Source organism: Canis aureus, chromosome 29 (assembly GCF_053574225.1).
Source record: "Canis aureus isolate CA01 chromosome 29, VMU_Caureus_v.1.0, whole genome shotgun sequence".
NCBI classification, from domain to species: Eukaryota; Metazoa; Chordata; class Mammalia; order Carnivora; family Canidae; genus Canis; species Canis aureus.
Genome location: NC_135639.1, coordinates 31,348,934 through 31,370,484, shown reverse-complemented (window position 1 = coordinate 31,370,484; position 21,551 = coordinate 31,348,934). Strand labels below are relative to the sequence as shown.

Here is a 21,551-nt window from a genome sequence, read left to right as displayed (position 1 = left end):
GTGCATACAAAATACCATGTCAAATGGTCAGCTGAATCCTAATTCAGTAGGTAAAATAAGAGAAATAAGGGGCTTTGTGAAACTAGATGAACTAGTTATCCCTTTTTAAGACCAGGTACACAATTTGTGGGACCCAGTGCAAAATAAAAATGCAGGTCTCCTTGTTCAAATTTTATTAAGGGGTGCCTGGTGGTTCAGTCAATGGAGTATGCAACTTGATCTCAGGGTCCTAAGACTGAGCCTCACAATGGATGTAGAGATTACTTTAAAAAAAAAAAAAAAAAAAAAAAAAAAAAATATATATATATATATATATATATATATATATATATATAGAAAATTTCTAGCTGGTGACAGCAGAGCAACAAAGCAAGCATAGTATCCACATGCCTGCTCATATTATGTGACTGCACAGGTCCCTAGTAGTCACCTTAATAGTGTGACTGTACTATTAAGTGGGCCCTATCCGTCTTTACTGCTAACCCAAACATCTCTGTAGCAACCCATTATGGAGTTAAGGCTTACCCAAAAATTTCTTTAAGCACTTAAAAATAATATCAATACAAAATACTATTAATAATATCAATACAAAATAATATCAATACAATTTAATACCAAGTATTTTACTGTCCTATTTTTAGGATAAAGGGCTGCATTAATTCAGACTGAGCTCAAATCCCACCTGCATTCCCACTGGCCATGTGGCCTTAGACAAATAACCCCTCTAGCATTGGTTTCCCCATGTATAAAAAGGGTATAATATTATTTCCCTCACAAGGTTATTTACATCTAAAACAAGAGTTAATATATATGTAAAGTTTTTGAACAGTGTCTAGCACACGCGGCCAACAAAAAATCCTATTAGTTATTATTTCTAGCTGGAAACTGCCTTCACAGAAAGTTAATCTAAAGGGCAAACTAACTTCTGAAAATTGCTCTTTAATTAATAATTCAATCCCACAAGTTTTTATTGCACACCTACTCAACAACCTTTCCTTGGCAATTTTTCTCCTTCTTCAATCTCATTCTCTCTTCACTAGCTACTTCTGCCCTCTTGATGGGAAAAAAATTCTCTTGACGATAACTTTTCAACACCTTTATCTGGCTAAGGTGAATGCCCAGTTTTCAAGAAATATTTTCAAGAAACTTGGGAAAAGTAAAAATTCTGACTAATAGCCAAAAAATAAAAGACATTTACTTAAATTTTATATTTATAGCTTAATGTTATTCTTCCTAGAACCTTTTTTGCGTTTTAGATAATGTATATTAATAACAGGTAACCATGTGAGACCAGTTCATGAATAAAGTGAAGTGGATTCTAATCTCTGTGCCCAGCAATTATCTTACACGTACTATACACTCTCAGAAAGCTTTTCTCATGTATTCTAAATTCAATTACTGGTATAAAAACCTGAAATGTTCCCAGCAATCAAATTGCAGTGAAATCTATATTTACATTTTAAATCTATAAATTAAACTCAGGCCTTTTTATATACCTCCAATTTGTGAAATAGTAATTAATAGTTTTCCCTATTCGTAGCAGTTTATATAAAGCACAAGATCAAAAAGGAGAACACTAATCTTAAATTTGTATGCCTGTATAGTGGAGTTTTAGGTAAGAGAAAGTTGTGATGAGCTTTATTTGGTAACTTTCCTGAAGTGTTCAAAAAACTGCAAAAAATACTAGTGACAATACAATTGACTAAAGGGATTCCCACTGCAAATGAACAGTTCTTACAGTCTGAGATTTTACCTGACAGAGAAAACAATACGAAACCTTTTTTTAATTAAACTGTTTCCACTGTGAACAAAATCATCTTAAGGTGAAGTCACAAATATAGCATAAAAACACATCACTGGGGATCCCTGGGTGGCGCAGCGGTTTGGCGCCTGCCTTTGGTCCAGGGCTTGATCCTGGAGACCCGGGATCGAATCCCACGTCGGGCTCCCGGTGCATGGAGCCTGCTTCTCCCTCTGCCTATGTCTCTGCCTCGCTCTCTCTGTCTCTGTGACTATCATAAATAAATTAAAAAAAAAAATTAAAAAAAAAAAAAACACATCACTGATTTCAGATTCGTGTCTCAAAAAGAAGTTTTTGGCTGTGACCAAAGGTAAAATAGTCAAAAGCTGAGAGCGTTCATTAGCTAAACTAAAAGCCCAGCCAACCCAAGGAACTAGAGAAAAGAGGTCTGATTAGTTACGAATTAAATCTAAAGTAGGGTCCACTGCGTAAATGAGGATGATCACTTCACTTCCTCACTTATCAGGAATGACACAAGACTCCCCCGAATTTTTCAGATCTAGTACATACACCATCTCTCACGCAAAATCATGTGGTTAATGAGTTACAGTATTAACACACACACACACACACAATCTACTCGATAAGCAACATCTCAATTTACAAGACTTCCCTGCCTGGCTCACTCACACCACTCCGAAAACCATGAGTTACAGCCCCAAGTGAAAGTCACCTGAAGAGTCGTTAACATCCACACTTTGATGTGAAAATGCCAATTAAATAAGCAGCCAATCAATTTTAAGCCCAGCGCAAACTGAACTGTTCCTGGCCTACAGGAAGACTGGGAAGCTCGGGGCCCCTGCGGCCAGAAGCCGCCGGGAGCCCCCGCGATGGGAGCCTCACTCAGGGGCTACAGAGGGTGTGCACGAAGTTACAAGGAAGGCCCAGGGCCCGGTGCGTGCGTGGACACGTGTAACCCGCTCTTCACCCCAGTCCGTCAGGGCTGCTCCCACGCCAGGGTTTTGATCCGGTTTGGGCAGGAGGAAAAATAAAGGCCGGTGAGGACCCAGAAGTGGCGGGTATTTCCTGGTCAGTGCGCGACGGGTAATCGCGGTGCATCCACCTTCCGCTGTGTCGTAGCCCCCGCTCCCTTCGCGGGCGCCGGCCCCTCGCCCCGCTCCCCCTCGGGCCGCCTCGCCCCCGGAGCGCGGCGCCATTTCGGCGCGGGTCGGGCCGGGAGGCCCAGGCGCTCGGGAGCGGCGTCCGGCCCGGGCAGCGCACACAGACGCCTCCTCCCAGCTCCCGGGGTTCCTGCTCCGCCAGGCCCAACCGGAAGGCGCTCTCGGCGGCCGCGGGGACCCTGCAGGCCGCGCCGAGCCGCACCGGGCGGCGGGCCGGGCTGCGGGCCGGGGGCTGCCGCGCCGGCCGGGGACGCCTCTCACCGTGTGCTCGTGCTCGTCCGCCCGGGCCCGGGGCAGCACCAGCAGCAACAGCGCGGCGGCCGCCGCCACGCCGGGAGCGCCCGGCAGCGGCCTCATCCTCCGCGCTCCCACCGGCCCGGCGCCGGCCCACCGACTCCTCCTCCTCCTCCGCCGCCGCCGCCGCCGCCGCCGCGGCCGATTCGCATCCACGGGGCGCGGACAGACGCACGGGGCCCGGGCCCAGCCGCTGGCTCGTCCGCGCCGCCGCCGTCACCGCCCGCTCCCAAGCCTCCCCCGCCCCCCGGCGCCTCAGCCTCTTCCTCTGACTCAGCCACGTCATCCGGCCACCCCGGCACACGCCGGAAGTGCCTCGCGACGCGGGGCCGCAACCGCCGCCGGCGCCCCGCCCGGGAGGGCGTCCCGCGGCCGCCCGGGGCCCTGCTGCGGCCGCCCCGCGCGCCACCGGCCCGGCCGCCCTGCCCGCTGGGGCCTTCGGGCCGGCCCACCCTGGGCCTCGGGAGCGGCGGCGGGGCGCGCCCGCGGCCGCGGCCTGGAGCCCCCGCGGGGGCCTGACCCGCGCTCTGCGGGCCGCGGCCCGGGGCCGCCAGCTCTGTGACCTTGGCCAAAACGTTTACGTTTTCCTGGCCTCGTCTTCCCCAGCTGTGGAGGCGGTGTGACCGGCGGCGTCGGGGCCTCAGGGATCAGAGCCGCTATCCCTCTGCAGGCTCTGGCCTATCGCCGTGACTGAGTCACGCGCTCCTCCCCGTCACGGGAGATGCCGGATCCCTACAGACGTGGATGAGCGGCGCGGAGTCACTTCACCACTTACCGGGCCCTGCTGCTCGGTCTCGCTGAAATTCTCATTCATGCATCTCTCTGTTCGCTTGCATTGTCGGCGTCCTGTGCGCAGACACAGACACCCGCTGGAATCGGCGCCTGTCCTAAGCGGAGATCCTGCGCTGCCAGTATTTCCTGTGCCTCGAGCAGTGCCAGGCCCGCAGTAGGACCTTGAAAAAATGCTTGTCGTGTGACTACGGCACCACCATCTACACAGTCCTGCAAGCCAAAAAGCTGGAACTTCTGGTTGAACGGTCGGCTTCAACCGTCTGCAATCACAAGTGGTAGCATTTGGTCTCCTAGAAATGTCTCAAAATTTTATTTTTCCTCTCTTTCTTCTGCCAATAACAGCCAATCGCCGTCTCACTGCATACTGCAACAGTCTTGACAGGATCCCTGTCACCAATCTTCCCTCCCAACGGATGCCAGAGTGATCTTTCTAGAAGGAAACCTGATTATATCACTTTCTTGCTTAAAACACTCCCTAAGGGGTGGCTGGGGGGTTCAGTTGGGTAAGCATCCTACTGTTCATTTCAGCCGAGGTCATGATCTCAAGGTGGTAGGATCAAATCTGCGTCTAGCTCCTCACCGGAGTGAGAGTACAGCTGGAGATTCTCTCCCCCTCCCCCTGCTGGTGCTCGCTCTCTCTAAAATAAATAAATCTTTTTATTTTTTTAATTTTTATTTATTTATGATAGTCACAGAGAGAGAGAGAGAGAGGCAGAGACATAGGCAGAGGGAGAAGCAGGCTCCATGCACCGGGATTCAATCCTGGGTCTCCAGGATCGCGCCCTGGGCCAAAGGCAGGCGCTAAACCGCTGCGCCACCCAGGGATCCCCTAAAATAAATAAATCTTTAAAAAATATTTGTTTTTAATGCTCCTTAAATTTTGTTTAAATAAATCATGGAATCAGAGCTAAGATTTTCATCTGACAAGCACTATTCTGAGCCCTTTACATCTGACTCATTTAATGCTCACAAAAACCTTATGCAACAGGTCCTATCGGTATGTTCATTTTACAGGTATGATAACTGAAGCACAGAGAGGTTAAGTGGCTTGCTAAAAGAACAGTCCCAAGCAGTCTGGTTCCAGAAATCAATGTTTCTTACTACTGATGGACCTCCATCTGTACAACCATTTTTTTTTTTAAATCTATCCACAGCCAAGTTTTTTTTTTAATTTTTTTTTATTTATGATAGTCACAGAGAGAGAGAGAGAGAGAGAGGCAGAGACACAGGCAGAGGGAGAAGCAGGCTCCATGCTCCGGGAGCCCGATGTGGGATTCGATCCCCGGTCTCCAGGATCGCGCCCTGGGCCAAAGGCAGGCACCAAACCACTGCGCCACCCAGGGATCCCAAACCATTGTACAACCATTTTTAAAAATGAAATAGACCTGCATATACTGGCATGCAATGATATTAAGAAACACTTTTTTAAAAAAGATATATTGATTTGAGAGTGAGAGTGCGCACGCACAAGCAGGAGGGCCAGAGGGAGAGAGAATCTGAAGCAGATTCTGTGCTAAGCATGGAGCTCAATGTGAGGCAGGATCTCAGGACCTTGACATCAGGACCTGATCCAAAACCAAGAGTCAGACACTGAACTGTCCACCGGCATCCCAAGAGATACTTTTAAATGAAAAAAAGTTGACAAAAATAGAATATAGTCCCATTTTATTTTTTAAAAGATTTTTATTTATTTTGAGAGCAAGTGAGCATGAGTGGGGGGAGGGGCAGAGGGAGAGAATCTGAAGCAAACTCTGTGCTGAGCATGGAGCCGGATGCAGGACTTGATCTCAAGACCCTGAGACATGACCTGAGCTGAAATCAAAAGTCAGATGCTTAACTGACTGGGCCACCAGGTGCCTGGAATATAATCCCATTTTAAATATCATTTTAGTCTGCCCATAGAAAACAATCTGAAAAATTATGATGCAAACCATTAACACCAAGTAAATTTCTTCTTTGTACATGCCTGCAAATATTTGGATGTTTTTTACAATGACCATGTGCTACGTATGTAACCAGGGGGGAAAGTTTCTTGCTGAAGAACACAGCCCAATCAGACTCTGACTTTACCTCTCACCAATCTCTATGTCCTGGCTTCATCACTATATTTCCCAAATATACCATGTTTTTTTTATACTTGTGTGCCTTTGCCTAGAATGCAAGAAAGTGGATGACCATTAGATACTCTCCTTCCAGGCCTAATTGAATTATCACCTCTTCAGTGAAACCTTGCATGACCCCCTCAGGAAGTTGAGTATCCCTTCTTTGGGATTCCAAAAGCATTCAGTATGTTATGTCACAGTTACCACCCTTCACCTGCTCTTCTATACTACACTCTGACCTTTTATGATGGCAAGGACTATCATTTTTTCATCTTTGTATCTATCCCAGCTGCTGGAATAGCATCCATCACATCATAGACAAACTATTTGCTGAGTGAACAAAGGAAGACATTAATAAGTGGAAAGTCAAACTGTCAAACTGCATAGGATTTACACAATACTTTTTAGCCAGTCTAAGAGACATCACAAGACAGTACATGATTAATTGCTGAATGAATTGTATACCAGGAATTGCTATAGAAATCAGGAGGAGTCTTATACATCTTTGTATATCCCCTAGAGCACCTAGCAAAGTGACTTGCTCATAGAGAAAGCCCAGTAAATGCTCCATGAATGAATAATCACTGCTTTTGAATCAAGTGATGATGTGCAATTGAAGAACAAGCAGTGCAAGTGCTGAATTAAGATGGATGAGTAGTTTCTCGCTTAAATATCCATCACCAGCCTCCACATATTTGAAGCAGCAAGCATTTGCTAGGTGTTGTGGGGAGCACTGGGCTGGCAATTACTCAAAGGTGCGGAGGACACAAGAAAATTTTAAAGCATCCATTTGGGGAGCATAGACTCAAAACCGGGAAATTACACACAAGACAGAGAACAGGCAGGACAGTGTACAAAAAAAGAACTGCACAAAATGGGAACAACTGTGCAAATTCAAGAGGCAATAAGAGCAATGGGCATGTAGAAAAGAGGAACCCCTATTTTGGTGGAGTATTTGGAAAAGTTTAATGGTGGGAAGAGCATATAGGGGCATTAACTCAACAACTATTTATCAAGCTCTACCATGTGCCAGGAATTCCAACAGGTACTAGGAAATGATGATGCTAAATGGCGTTAGGTGATAAAAGTCTGGTAACAGTAGGTTTGGAAAGAAGGAATAGGGATGAAATAACTGGCTAGAGGAAAATGAGTGTGGCTTCAAATATTTTTGGAAACTGATAACTTTACACTAAAAAGTAGAACTCAGGAGGACCAAAATCAGGGCTGTTCTGCCAGATGAAGGAGTGAAAAACGTTGATATATGTCATTTCACCAGTTTCTTCATCTAGATTAATGACTTCATTCCCTGACATCAAAAGGGATGAGAGAAAACATTCTAGTGAAAGGAAACACCTCTCCCCTCCAATGGCTATACAGCCTTTTTTTATGGTAGTTCTAATAAGACTCAATTGGTTAAAGGGCTTATGACCAGTAAATGATCCAGAAACCCACAATTTCAATTTTTTTTATTCTTGACAAACATGATCTTCAAAAATCTTGGTCTGTAAGTAACAACGTATCTTTTGATTTCCAATCTCAGGTACTGTTGGAGAAGGTAACTGAGAGAACATGACCATCAGTTGAACTTCGAGCTGGACTCTTGCAATTGGAGGATCCTCACCCACTTCCCTGTCTTTGGAATATATACTCTGCTCACCATTTCCAAACTGGGAGCTGTTCCAAGAACATAGCCCTGAGTGAGTAAGGTGTTGTTGAGACCATCTGGATGGTATAACTGAACCCAGTTGAGGCCTCTATTCTATATGAACTTTTAAGACTCTGGTAGGCAGGTGAGATCTACTTGCCTTATGGTCAGCCAAGACGGGCCTGGTATCAAGGCTAGTTTCAGATCACATTTTCTTTGAAATTCTATTTCTTCTTTCTACTTTATTATGTTTGTCTTTCTAGTTATTTACCTCTGGGATTGGGCAGTCCTTCTATTGCCTTTTTTTTTTTTTTTTTTTTTTTTAGATTTTATTTATTTACTCATGAGGACACACATACACACACACAGAGAGAGAGAGAGAAGCAGAGACACAGGCAGGGGGAGAAGCAGGCTCCATGCAGGAAGCCCGATGTGGGACTCGATCCTGGGCCTCCAGGATCACACCCTGGACTGAAAGCAGTGCCAAACTGCTGAGCCACCCGGGCTGCCCCAGTCCTTCTATTGCTATTTATCACTTTGCACCTATCTTTTCTGTTCTAGCTGAAATATTCTAGACACAGAAAAACTTTATAATTGTTCTAAGTTCTTTCTTTAGGAAGCAGTCATTTAAAACAGTTGATTCTCAGACTGAAATAAGTCTGTTATTAATGCTTCCTCAGCTGGCCAGCCTCAAAACCACACACTATTCTTTGAAAGAAGAGCACATTTTATTACTTTATTTAAGATAAAACCATTTTATTTCCTGGTGCATGTGGGAGAGGTATCTAAAAATCCCCACTACTTAAGTGACAGAGGACAGGCTAGAACCTCCCTTTTTTTTAGTAACAAAGCAAGAAAAATGGAGGGGAGAATAGGAATTTAGCTTGACTTGTAAAACTACTCACTGGAGTAATTTACATACTATCACTTTGTCTAATTATGGCAAAGGATTAGGGATTATTCACATCATTAAATATGTCAAGTTAAATTATTTGATTGCAACACCAACCTCTTGCTCATAATCTCTCAGTCTTCATGCTTTGTTGCTTATATTGTTGGATTATCTGCTCACAAGTCTTAATATAAGATGAAGGTAGAATGCTGACTTAGGAATTAGAGGACAATGTACCTCATACAGTTAGAAGTAAAGGCAAGGGCCATGAATATGATTAAAAGCTACACTTCCTATTAAACCAGCTCACTGGGACACCTGGGTGACTCAGAGGTTGAGCATCTGCCTTTGGCTCCGGGCTTGATCCTGGAGTCCTGGGATCAAATCCCACATCGGGCTCCCTGCATGGAGCCTGCTTCTCCCTCTGCCTGTGTCTCTGCCTCTCTCTGTGTCTCTAATGAATAAATAAAATCTTTAAGAAAAAAAAAAAAAAAAAAAGCTCGTAAAATCTTGGGGAAAGATGGTGGCAGCTGAATTGTCTCCCAAAGCATCATACAGAGAAATTTTTTGAGTTTCTTTGGATACCTACTTACAATTTAGTCTCTGATCTTCATTGTATTGAAATCCATGGTTTTGTTACATAATAATGTTCCTAAAAATGTGTACAGAAGTTGAGTATGTGGAAGTTGAATTTATGTTATAATGGGTTGTTCTGTTTCTAGAAAATGAGGAATTTCACTTCATCATTAGAGACATTCTTAGACAACATGGAGCAGTTTGGATGTGCAATGAACTGACCATTTCCACCCATGTCTCAAGTGTGTCACATTTATCAGACTCAAGTTTCTAAACAACACTTTTAATTTTATGTTTTCCACTTACTTTCACAGAAGAATAAAAATGTAATAAAATATTCCAATATTGCACAAACAGTGATGTGCACACAAAGATGCTAACATCATTAGCTGGCAGTAAGTTTTGCCATGTTATTCATCTAAATGCTTATTAATTAGAGAATGTACAAAAATCTAAACTTGACATCTAAGAGGGAGCTTAGAGATACTGAATATTTTTTAAAAAGGGTAGCTTTTATCAAAATCAAATGTGCTTAAGAGATCATGTATAAATAAGAGGAAGGACAATCATACCAACATTATAATTTCTTGTTCTCTATCCCACATTACCCTCTTTTTCCCAAATAAGTGACAAGGAGAGTAAAGGAACCACTGTAGAATGGCTACTGTGTGCCAAACATTGTGGTAGGGAATTTGAACAAACACTCTGTTAATGGCCACAGCCAATAGTGTATTTCAGTGTCAGAAAAAAGACCCATGACCCAGAAGCTATTCATTTCAGTAAGAGTCCTTGTTTGCTAGACCAATGAATGAAGTTGGAAAAAAACAAAACAAACAAACAAAAACAAAACAAAACAAAACAAAAAAAACAAAACAACCCTGAATCATTAGAAAAGGACACAATAAAACTATATTTAAATAGACCGTTAATAGTGTGCCTTACATATATCTGCATGGGATAGAGAATACATTTCATAAAAAATTACCAGATTTCTGATAGTTTTTAAAGGAATGTGTCTGATGCTAACTTTATATTTAAGTATCAAATTAAGGATCTGTGCTTTGAAGGCAGATTTCTGTGCCAGTGACTCAAAATAAATGATAGATTAGTGACATACAATAATTATGACACGTTAATGGTTCTCTCTGCACAGATATCCCAAGTCTAGCGGTAATAATAAGGAAATAGATAACTGTTTCTATTTTACATTCTTCCTTTTTTCTCTTTTGACCTCTTGGCAGAGAAAGAATCAAGGGTCCTTCTGTCTTCTTATGGCCAGAACTAGTAAGCCCTATAAAAAGGCTGCAGAACAATAAATGGGGTCACTGGTATCCCAAGCTTCTGGTTCCCAGCCATTTATAGATGTTCCTTGCCAACAATCCTGTTTTGAAAGCATACTGAAGTATAAATGCCCAAACTGAAAAAAATACTTGATAGTGCCATGCCTGGGAGATATAGAAGAAGGACATTTCTGGAAGGTTAATAATCTACATGTGGCATTTCTTGAGGGAGCAATTGACTATCTAGATATTTAAAGTGTGGTGACCTGGAATTAAGAGACCCAGATTCTAGACACATATCTTCTTCTAACCAATTGTATACTCTTGGTTTTTATGGAATCTCAGATTTGTCTTCCATATAAAAGGAGTTAGGACTAATCCCTCTCTAAAGTCTTTTTCAGTTTATCCTATGTGAACAGCCCGGGCATTTAAACACCCTCCTGAACCTATAGAAAAGTTGAAGACCCATTTAAAAATCAGGATGTATCTCCTTACCTGAATACTGTAAGTCTTAAATCATAACCACTTCTAGAAGTTAGTCTGGACTAGCAAATAAGTAAGGCCTAATATAAGTGCATTTCAGTAAAATCACTTGTAAATTACATTTCTGATCAATCTTTTCAGGCTTCTGACATGCCAAATTAGAGGTGAGTATTCCAATTAAGTCAGTCTTTATCCTTTTGGCAAACAAGGATATGGATCAATATACTTGGTGATGGTGAATAAAGTCCTTAGTTTTCACTTCTTCATGCCTCAAAAATATCTTCTTCAAGGAAAGCCCAAACCAGCAGGGCCACAACAGCATCAGCCATGAAAGTAGATCTTAAGGTCAGCAGTCAGACTTTAAAACTCAGCATGAAGACATTATTAACAGGCTGAAACTGCAAGTCTCAAAGTCCTGATGTTCGGCAAGTTTCAGGAGGTGGAATCAGCGACCTCTGGGCGGAACAGGTGGAGGAGGATGGAAGGTCTCTCTGGCTGGAGGTCTGAAATAAAAGATAAAGCAACTATTTTTAAGTGAATCTAATTAACTAGTTCTTAGGCATCCAAGGTTTGTTGCGAACTTGGTAAACTAAGCAAAGAACATGCTCCTTAATTAATGAAACCATACAGACCCCTGAAAGGCACAGCTGTGGCTGTGGATCACAACCTTAGCTGCACATTAGAATTACCCATGGACCTTTAAAAAATACCAATTCCCAGGCTCTCTCCTAAACCCATTCCCTCCTAACCTCTGGAAGATAGGGTAATGCATCACAACTTTTTAACAGTGTCCCTACCCAATGAGTTATATTACTATTTTACCCATGTCTTCTATTTTCTGATGTTTTGATACCTGGAGTCTCACTAATCCCGGAGGGACTGCCCCTCCCAAGGCAAACTGATTCCTACAGATAGCAACTTGCTGAAGAGCACACCTTTCATATGCAAACTAACCAGTCCCAGCCTATACCCCAACTACTTCCTTTATGGGTTCTTACATTTGGGCCGCTATCCATCTGCCCTAATCACTCCAGGGCCAGGTGCTAGACAACTAGGGATCTTTGCCCCGGAGTCCACTGAAATTATTCAAACTAGCCAATCCTAAATCTGCTTACCCTACCTTACTTGTACTCCTGCAGAAATCACAATAAAAGCTCTTATCCATGTTCCTCTAGTCTGCTGCTTTTCTCTTGAGTAACCCAGTGCTTCCCCAGTGGGACCCCATGGCATAACATGCCCCTTCCTCTTGGGATCTATGAATACAACAAACTATCATCTCAAAAGCAGTTGTCTCTTCATCTGCTGACCTTACCATACCTAAATAATAATAAAGCCTATATTTTAAAACACCAGTGATTCAAATATGCAGCCAGGCAGAAGACATACTATAGTAGGGGGTCTTTTGAGAAAAGAATTAACATTTTTTTTAAAGATTTTATTTACTCATGAGAGACACACAGAGAGAGGCAGAGACACAGGGAATGGGAGAAGCAGGCTCCCTGTAGGGAGCCTGATGTGGGACTGGATCCCAGGACTGGGATCACCACCTGAGCCAAAGGCAGATGCTCAACCACTGAGCCAGCCAGTTGCTCCAAGAATTTAGAATTTCTAAACTCTGCTTCTCACAATGATTTGCTCTTTTGGTCACTAAGTGTGCTATCCCAACTCCAGATTTGCTTTCCTAGAAGCCCCCCTCCATTTTATTGGTTTTTAAACAGTCCTAAATGCGATTCTAGACAGACCTGGGTGAGTCTATTTACAGAGAAGTTCAACAATTGTGGATGGTATTTCCACATGTGTGCTGTAAAACCAATATTTGATTCTCTTGGAAGCAAGTCAATAAGTCAAGAAAGAGAGCTTTGTCAGGTGTTGAAATTGAACTGTGCTATCCTGGACTTGCATAGTTGAGGATTGAATGAATCAATGATTAAATATTTACTAAATGTCTCTTGAATGCAAGTTTTACGTAGGTCAAGGAAATGACAAAAGAGTTGAAGAAAGGGGCTGTCTCAGGAATAAGGCAGAGAAGCAGGAGTAGAAAGAAACAGCCACAATCATGCTCAGGAGGCCCTACTGTGGCTTCCAGAGTCAGACAGTTTTGTGTCGTTGCCTCTTTATCCGGAAAAAACTAATTGACAGTCTCTTTCCACCTCTCCAACCCACCCTATGAACTATGGCTTATAGGAGAAGGCTGAAAGGACAGTTAGATAATACTACTTGTTACATGAATAAGCTTAGGCTTCTTGGCTTCCTGGATTGCTTGCTCACTCTGTTCCTTCCTTCTTACCTTCCTCCTTTCCCACCCTCCCTCACCCTCAAAATGTGTCTACTCCTGGGCATGGGATACAGCAGCAAGTATGATGAACATGGATCCGTCCTCATGGTGCTAAGAAATTAATGGATAAAACAGACAATAGGAACAATCAGAAAACTGCACTGTTTTGATAAAGTTCAGAACCTATGGGAAGACATAGCAAAGGCAATCATGCACTCATCCAAAGGCCAAGTTCAACTTCTCTGAATATGTTTCTCACCTGCCAAACAGAAGTACCCACAGATACCTACATCTGCGTGTTGTGTGAGGCTTAGAGATGACAGTTGGAAACCAGACACTCCAGAAGTAAAGCTAATAATTTTCTTATTATGAATAAAGATCTGTTCTTAGATTTCTTTCCCATGTGTGCTCCATGAGCCTTATGATTTATCCTCCACCATAAAGACAGTCATGATTTCCCCTGGCCCCTCTTCCTCTCTCTGCTGCCCCATGCTGCAGCTGGGGTGGGCCTACAAGCAAACCATTTCTGTATTTTATTCTGATGAACAATCCCAACCTAGGACTGGAAGTCCTATCTCAAGGAAATGGATTTGTGATCATAGACCTATCGGAATCATGGACGTACAGAGTGTAAAAACAGAATCAAAGGGTGGTCAGTGGGGGACACCCTCTCCAGGACACTGGGAAGCTGCAGCTGGAAACTCAAGTGCCCAGAGATGCCTGAGAGCTGGCTGCTTTCTCCTCCTTGTCGAGGGGGAAGCTCTTGCTGCCAATGAGTTTGGTTCAAGAGCCCAGCAATTTCAATGTTGGTTAACGTTCTTTTAAAGCAGGACTGTTACTTAGCTGGTATGCTTTTTTATGATCATAACATTGTTGACAATATTTTTCAACTTCCTTATTAATAAATAGCTTCAGTCCCAAGTACCCTTACTCACTGACCATTCCAGCCCCTCCTAGAGACTCCACAGACCTCTTATAAGTCTGCATCTAACATGTTAACTTTGGGTGCTGCAGGAGGCCTCCAGAAGTATGTTCTGATTACACAGGACCTTGGCTATGTATGCCTTAAAGAGGAATACACAGGTTGTTAGTGACTGACTAACGAATGGCAAAATATTTAAAAAACAAAACAGTGATGGCTCAGTAAGATTTTGGGCTTTGTTTTGGGGATTTGGGAGGGATTTTGTTTATTTGGTCAAGTGGCAGGACTTCACCCAAGAAGAGCGTGATAGTCCTAGACACCTTCCCACTCTCTAAGGACTAATGCCCTACAAGGGAAATGCCATGCAAAGATGCATGCATCTGGGCAGCCCCGGTGGCGCAGCGGTTTAGCACCACCTGCGGCCCGGGATGTGATCTTGGAGACCTGGGATCGAGTCCCGCAACAGGCTTCCTGCATGGAGCCTGCTTCTCCCTCTGCCTGTGTCTCTGCCTCTCTCTCTCTCTCTCTCTCTCTCTCAATAAATAAATAAATAAATCTTTAAAAAAAAATCCTTGCATTAAAAAAAAAGATGCATGCATCTGCTCCTGTTCTTGTCACCATCCACCTTCCCTGACTTTGAAAAACATTGGGAACTTAAAGGTGGGAGTGTGAAGCCTCTCTCCACCCATCTATAACCCACCTGCTTTGTGGGAGATGACCTGATGGCTAACTTTTAAAGATATGGGTAGTCTAACACAAACAGTACCAATCTCTCCATCCATCCATTAATTCACTTACATGATAAATACTAAGTTCCTACTATGTTCTAGTTACTGTGCTAACTACTGGGACTGCAGATAGTAGAAAAACTGTTTTAATCAAAAGCAGTTTCTTTCAAGGCTCACCAGACACTTGAGGAAACAAATATGTAAACAAGGGCCATGATGTGAATGAAGTATAATAGAGGTATGTGGGGAACCATAAGAAGGCTCATTCTGCATAGGAACATCAGGGGAGGCTTCATAGAGGAGGTGATGACTAGACTGAATCCAAAAGGATGTGCAGGAATTTTCTAAGCAGAAGGAAGGAGGGAGACAGAATTCCAGGCAAAGGCACAGATTGGGCAAGACACAGTTCCAAATGGCACAGCTCACTGGGAATGCAGGGGTGCGGCGTGGAACACCAGCGAATATAGGAGAAGGCGGGACTTGAGGCTAGACAGGGCCAGAGCATGCTAAAAAATACGGCATCAAATGTGCAGGCTTTTATGCCAGGAAGTGACATCATCAGCAATTTCTGATCTAGAAAGTGCACTCTGGCAGCAACATGGAGGAGGGAGGTAAGTGTGGGTCTACAAGCATGCACGTGGGCACTGGCAGATGGAGAGGGGGTGGATCCGAGAGCTGAAAGGGCAGCAGACTGGACAGAGTTTGGAGACACACTCTGTGGGAGCTCCCAGGGAGGCAGGGTTGGAGGAGAACGTCTGGTTTTGGTGCTTGGGGAAGTCAAAGAACTGTGCCATTATCCCAGGCTGGGAACTCACCAGAAGAAGACAGTTTGGGACAGAGAATGGCAGGTGGGATGAATTCAGGTTTGCACGGGCTGTGTTGGAGATACCTGTAGGGCATCTAGGTCGAGGTCACCAGTAGAGAGGAGCAAACAGAGGGCTGAGATAGAGGTGGAGGCTCGGAGTCCTCGCTGGCAGCTCAAGTTCTGGGGACAGCACACGGGATGAGCAGGTGGAATGGACCAGGACTGGGAGGAAGGGGTGATAAGCACTGCACCTCCAGTGCTGTTTGAGAGCAGGGGTGCTCAGGTGACATGGGCAAAGAACAGTTATGGATTCCCAGATCTGGAAGTAGAGAGGAGACCCCCAAGGTCAGCCTCCCCTCTGAAGAGGGGAGGTCAGCCTGTCAGTGGGTCAAGCATGGAAGCCATTTGATGACTTTATTATTTTGTTCAAACAGCTCCTCACTTTATTATGCGAATGTATAGATACTTACAAAACAATCGCATATTTGCAAATCTTTCTTCACACCAAAAAGGAACCCAAATGCTAAGCTCTATCAATTACAGATTTCTTTGCAAACACCATTTCTTTTTTTTTTTTTTTTTAATTTTTTATTTATTTATGATAGTCACAGAGAGAGAGAGAGAGAGAGAGAGGCAGAGACACAGGCAGAGGGAGAAGCAGTCTCCATGCACCGGGAGCCCGACGTGGGATTCGATCCCGGATCTCCAGGATCGCGCCCTGGGCCAAAGGCAAGCGCCAAACCGCTGCGCCACCCAGGGATCCCAACAAACACCATTTCTTTAGTAAAAAGCATTTTTCCTTTTTGCTCCCATTTTTATCACAACATACTTCCAGACTCCCCCAAAAATTCATCAGCCATCTCTGTTTACACATTTAAATGCATCCCGCTTTCTATCCTTTAATTTCTGGAACTTGTTTCCCTGGTTGTTCTCTTTTTCTCTCCCATTAACAAAGTCCCACAGAGTCTTGAAGTTATAGTTTCAATCTTGACAACTCTTTTCATCTTGGTGCAATTAGTTAACTGCCTCCAAACTCTTCAATCTTCAGGAATGGAAGTTCTTAGGTCTTGGATCTCCTCCTATTGATACCTTGATCCTCTCCGACAGGTGTCACAAAATGACTGAAACCCTGGAGCCTCCGATCAGGCACACCCAGATTTGCCACACAGAGCAAGTCTCAATCCAATCCAAGCCCCAGTGTCTACATCTGCAAAATGGGGTAATCCTAACATATATCTCTGAGAGCTGTGGAAGGAATTAAGTGAGATCATACATTTGGTGTGTTGAACATAATACCTAGTACATAGTACACACCCAATAAAGATTAGCATTTATTACTATAATCATTCTCCATAAATACCCCTCCCCCAACTATATAATAATTTTCAAGCAACAGCACATTATGCCAATTCAGGGGAATGGGCCAGATTATCGCTACAGTGGGTGCTCCCAGGATTAACATTCTGCTATCTGACCTGGTCTACACCAGGGAAACATGCTGGTAAGTGGGACACCACTGGCTATTGCAGAGGATCTGTGTAACAAGTGTCAGTACCTTAACTGTTACTGGGAGCACATGCAAGAGTGGTGAACAACAAAGGGAGAAATGGACAGATGCCTAGGACAGAATCAGCTTCTCTTGCCAGAAAACCAGAAAAGCCTCCTTGTTGCACTTTCTTGACAAATAGCACTGATGAGATTCACTTAAGTTTCAACATAAAAAAAAAGAAAGAAAAAAAAAAGCTTCTACCTTTTAATCATTTTTCTCCCACATTATCTTTTAGATATCAAAGAAATAAATGCCTGGGACAAACCCAGGCTTTCATTCCCAAGGCCCCTTTCTGCATGGGCAGACATACAAGCTAGCTTTGACCACATTTCCTGTTACTCCACGAGGCCCTGAACAGGTTCCTACCAGAGGCCCGAGTACCATTATAAACAAAGACAGACGTCAGGGCCCAGTAAACACTCCAAACTCATCTGTCTAATGCCCATCTCCAAATCTCCATATGCTCATTCTTCTGGATAAGAAAACTCACTCATTCTGTTGAGTTTTTACTCTGGACCAAAAGTTGTAAAACTCTTTTGGCCAAGAGTTGTAAATCACTGAGGATGTTCTACTATTATCCCCATTTTACAAACAAAGAAATTGAGTTACATGGAAGGGAAGTAATTCATCCAAGTTCACAAGTGACTTCTGGACACTGTCCCCACATAGTGTGGCACTAGAGCCATGCTCCCCACCATGCCGAGCTGCCCCCCACCGTTATTTTCATCCCCAATTCCTTCTTATCTCTTGGTCCCCAAAAGGCACTGTCCCCCACAATACGGCCAAGGCAATTAGTTATTAGGGAGCCGAATTTCAAGTAAACATACAAATTACTGGAAAAGCTGATGTTTACCAATGCACTTTATTGATGAAATAACTGCACTTGCTATTTAAAGTATCTGCACTTGGACAGCCCGGGTGGCTCAGTGGTTTAGCACCGCCTTCAGCCCAGGGTGTGATCCTGGAGACCCGGGATCAAGTTCCGCGTCAGGCTCCCTGCATGGAGCCTGCTTCTCCCTCTGCCTGTGTCTGCCTCCCTCTCTCTGTGTCTCTCATGAATAAATAAATTAAAAATCTTAAAAAAATAAAAAAATAAAGTATCTGCACTTGAAAAAAACATCTGATTAATGAAGAGTCCACACTGAAATGCATCAAAAGTAGGAATTACAGTTAGATCTGCACTCATTCTTAGATCTTTTAGATACCCCCAAATCCTACTCTTCCCCAATGGAATTCAGAGAGTGAGGAAAACATTTATCATCAGCATCAATGTTACCTTTGTGAGGCAGCTCTTGGAGGTACCCTGGGGGGCCTCTCAAGGGGAACAGTGGGTGTTCCTTCCACTTGTGGGGGTCCTGGGCTACGACTTCTGGTAACCTCAGGGACTTCATTATCCTATAGCAAAAAAAAAAAAAAAAAGATGAGAAAGAAAAGGGAACGTGTTAAGTAATGAGCGTAATCAGACACCCTTATCCCAAAAGCCTCTCAGTCCTCCTCAGGCTTGGCTAAAGGTTATTCAAAAATTGAGAATGAGCCCAGCAACACCAGGGCAGTTTTCTACTGAGCCTACCATCACTGAGGAGACAATGGTGCCCAAATTATCCTTAATGGTCCTTGTTACTCAGAGTGGCCCTCTGTGGGCCATCAGATTAGCATCACCAGAGAGCTTGGGAGAAATGCTGGATCTCAAGCTCCTCCTCAGGCCTACTGGATCAGAATCTGCATAGTAACAAGATCCTAGGTAATTCTTAAGCATATTAAGGTTTGAGAAGCTTGCTCCATGTAACCAGATAGAGTTGGAGAAATTTTATTTTTAAACCAAAGTCCCTTTTTGGGACAGCATAACCATGAGTGGTTCTCAGTCATGGAGTAATTAATATAAGCTGTTCCCTGGAGGAGTGGCCCACCCCAAGGACCCTATAGAGTCTCCTCCTGGTTTGGCAGGGACCTAAGTGACTCCTCCTGCTTGCCCCAGCCAGTGATCACAGGATCAAAAAAAAAAACACCCTGACCCAAACTGTGCTCAGTCTTAAGGCAGCAGCTCACCCTCTCCTCAGAGGCCTTATGGCTCTCAGGGGACTATTTGCCAATATATATGTGGAGGCACAGAAAAGGCCAGTGTGCAGTGAAAGAAAGCAGATATGCACAGGGAAGAAAAGACAAAAGAGCTCATGGCGCTGGGAATACATGGAGCAGTGGCCTTGGCTCTGGCATTTCTCACTGCTCCTGATCGAGGGCTCCAAACGTGATCTCAATCCTCTAGATTCCCTGAGAGTCATCCAGCTCCTTCTAACAGATGCTCTCTTTGGCTTAACCAGTCAGGGGATTAACCTCTCCCTCCTTGCCTCCCTTCCCTCATTTCCTTCCTTCCTTCCTCCCTTCCTTTTTATTGAGGTAAAACTCACATACATAATTCACCATTTTAAAGTGAAAAATTCAGTGGCACTTAGGACATTTGCAATATTGTGTAACCACCACCTCTATCTAGTCCCAAAACATTTTCATCATTCCAAAAGGAAACAGTGTTCTCCTCATTTTCCCCCTCCTCCCAGTCTCTGGTAACCACCAAATCTGTATTCTGTCTCTTATTTTTTTTTTGAAGATTTTATTTATTGATTCATGAGAAACACCAAGAGAGAGACAGAGGCAGAAGGAGAGGCAGAAGCAGGCTCCCTGTGGGGATTTGATGCAGAACTTGATCCCAGGACCCTAGGATCACGCCCTGAGTCAAAGGCAGATGCTCAACCACTGAGCCCCCCAGGTGCCCCTGTCTCTCTGATTCTATCTCTTCTGGATATTTCACATAAATGGAATCCTAAAATATGTGACCTCTCATGTCTGGCTTCTTTCCCTGGATTTCTATTTCTTGCAGTGGAATAACCACTAGGACAAGAAAAAATGGGGTTGGAGTCCCCACCTCTCACCTCATTGTCCCCCTCCATCCCGCTGCTCACACTGAGGAGGCTCCGGGTGCTGGATCGGTTACTTGTACTGCCTAAAGGGTACAAACAAAATTAGCTGGACTGTGGATTCTTTCAGGCTAAAATAAAATGCAGAACTCTATCCCTTACTTATTACTACTGATAGGAACAATATATAAGCTGTGAATATGGGATCTTCAAAATGCTGCCATCTTATTAGTTTTACTTTTTTTCAGCATAAAATGAAACGGTTCACCTTTTTATTACAATTTTTTTTTTTTGCTTTATAGCTATTATTTACTGAGGGCTTATCACACATTACATGCTTTAATAACATGACTGCACTTAATCCGTGAGAAAATCCTATCTGATATTAGTGCTCTGGTTTGACAGACAAGGAAGCAGAGATGCTCAATTTCTTGCTTGTTCAGTGGTATTTCTAAAATCTGCAAACATCTTGTTGAAATTTTTTACTTATTTAGAAATGATAGCAAGCATGTAATCACACACATATATATACACCTTCCAATAAGAAGCCAGTTTGATACAGACAAAATACAAAGCACAAACTCCAAACTCCAAAGCATAATTTATGCTCCCGGTAGGAACCGTGATTGGATGAGTTTAGGTGCTCCAGTCTTTTGAACTGAGAATCTATCACCTTCCTATCTTGTTAGAACAGCCCTATCCAATAGAACTTTCTAGAAATGTCCTATAGTATACCAATATGGTAGCTAGAGCATACCGAGAACTGAGGAACTAAATTTAAATTTTATTTAGTTTAACATATGGCTAGTGGCTACCATATGGGACAACACAGATTTAGAACAAGCTGAAATAGGTGATGATCCAGGAGCCAAAAAAAAAAAAAAAAAGTCCATCAACTAAAACAAAATAAATTGACTTTAATTTACCACTATTGTCCCTAGTAATACTGCCAGATCTTAGGTTTACTGAATTGTCACTTAACACAGCTCATCATATTAGTTTATAAGTAAATATTCTTAGTTTCAATTTCATTATGGTATCAACTTTGGCCTAATTAATTTAGATGTGAGCTTAAATCGAGCAGGTTAAGATTACAATTTTGGATTATTTTGGGGGAGTAGATTTTTGAATTTAAAAGAATATGTCAAAATACTTATGTAAGCCAGGGGATTCAGAGTTTGCTTATTAAGGAGCATGTGATCCTTTTCCTTTCCATTCAGTTATCCATACATAACAACTTCCACTTGGCCAGAATGTCCCCATCCCACCCTTATCTATAAGGCTAAAACCTCAGGTGCCAATGCTCAGGAATTTCCAGAATCCCCTAGTGGAAGTAACTCCTCCAGCCCATGGATCCCAGGCCTACGAAGTCAAGCC

The 21,551-nt window shown here is 43.4% G+C and overlaps 2 protein-coding genes and 1 long non-coding RNA gene across 6 annotated transcripts in view; 1 reads left to right on the top strand and 2 right to left on the bottom strand.

Moving 5' to 3' along the window:
• TM9SF3 (transmembrane 9 superfamily member 3) overlaps positions 1–3,373 on the bottom strand; it is a 68,317-nt gene extending 64,944 nt beyond the window's left edge. Inside the window, exon 1 of the mRNA XM_077878167.1 lies at positions 3,184–3,373. Coding sequence (XP_077734293.1) covers positions 3,184–3,279 — 96 coding nt within the window. The 5' untranslated portion in view covers positions 3,280–3,373. The remainder of the gene's footprint in view (positions 1–3,183) is intronic.
• A 288-nt stretch (positions 3,374–3,661) lies between these two features.
• LOC144301334 (uncharacterized) lies at positions 3,662–12,152 on the top strand. Of its 2 annotated transcripts, none has more exons than XR_013368149.1 (2): positions 3,662–4,511; positions 7,651–12,152. It is a non-coding gene; the product is annotated as an uncharacterized LOC144301334 (long non-coding RNA). The 2 variants fall into 2 exon arrangements; XR_013368148.1 differs by having other exon boundaries at positions 3,662–7,155.
• The window catches only part of PIK3AP1 (phosphoinositide-3-kinase adaptor protein 1), a 120,647-nt gene continuing 108,586 nt past the window's right edge, over positions 9,491–21,551 (bottom strand). For 2 of the 3 annotated variants that reach the window (XM_077878163.1, XM_077878166.1), the window contains 3 exons: positions 20,190–20,260; positions 18,542–18,660; positions 16,510–16,961 (listed from right to left, as the gene is read on the bottom strand). In XM_077878163.1, coding sequence (XP_077734289.1) covers positions 16,859–16,961; positions 18,542–18,660; positions 20,190–20,260 — 293 coding nt within the window. In that variant the 3' untranslated portion in view covers positions 16,510–16,858. Of the gene's footprint in view, positions 11,490–16,509; positions 16,962–18,541; positions 18,661–20,189; positions 20,261–21,551 lie in introns of those variants that run through there. The other variant, XM_077878164.1, reaches the window with a different exon arrangement.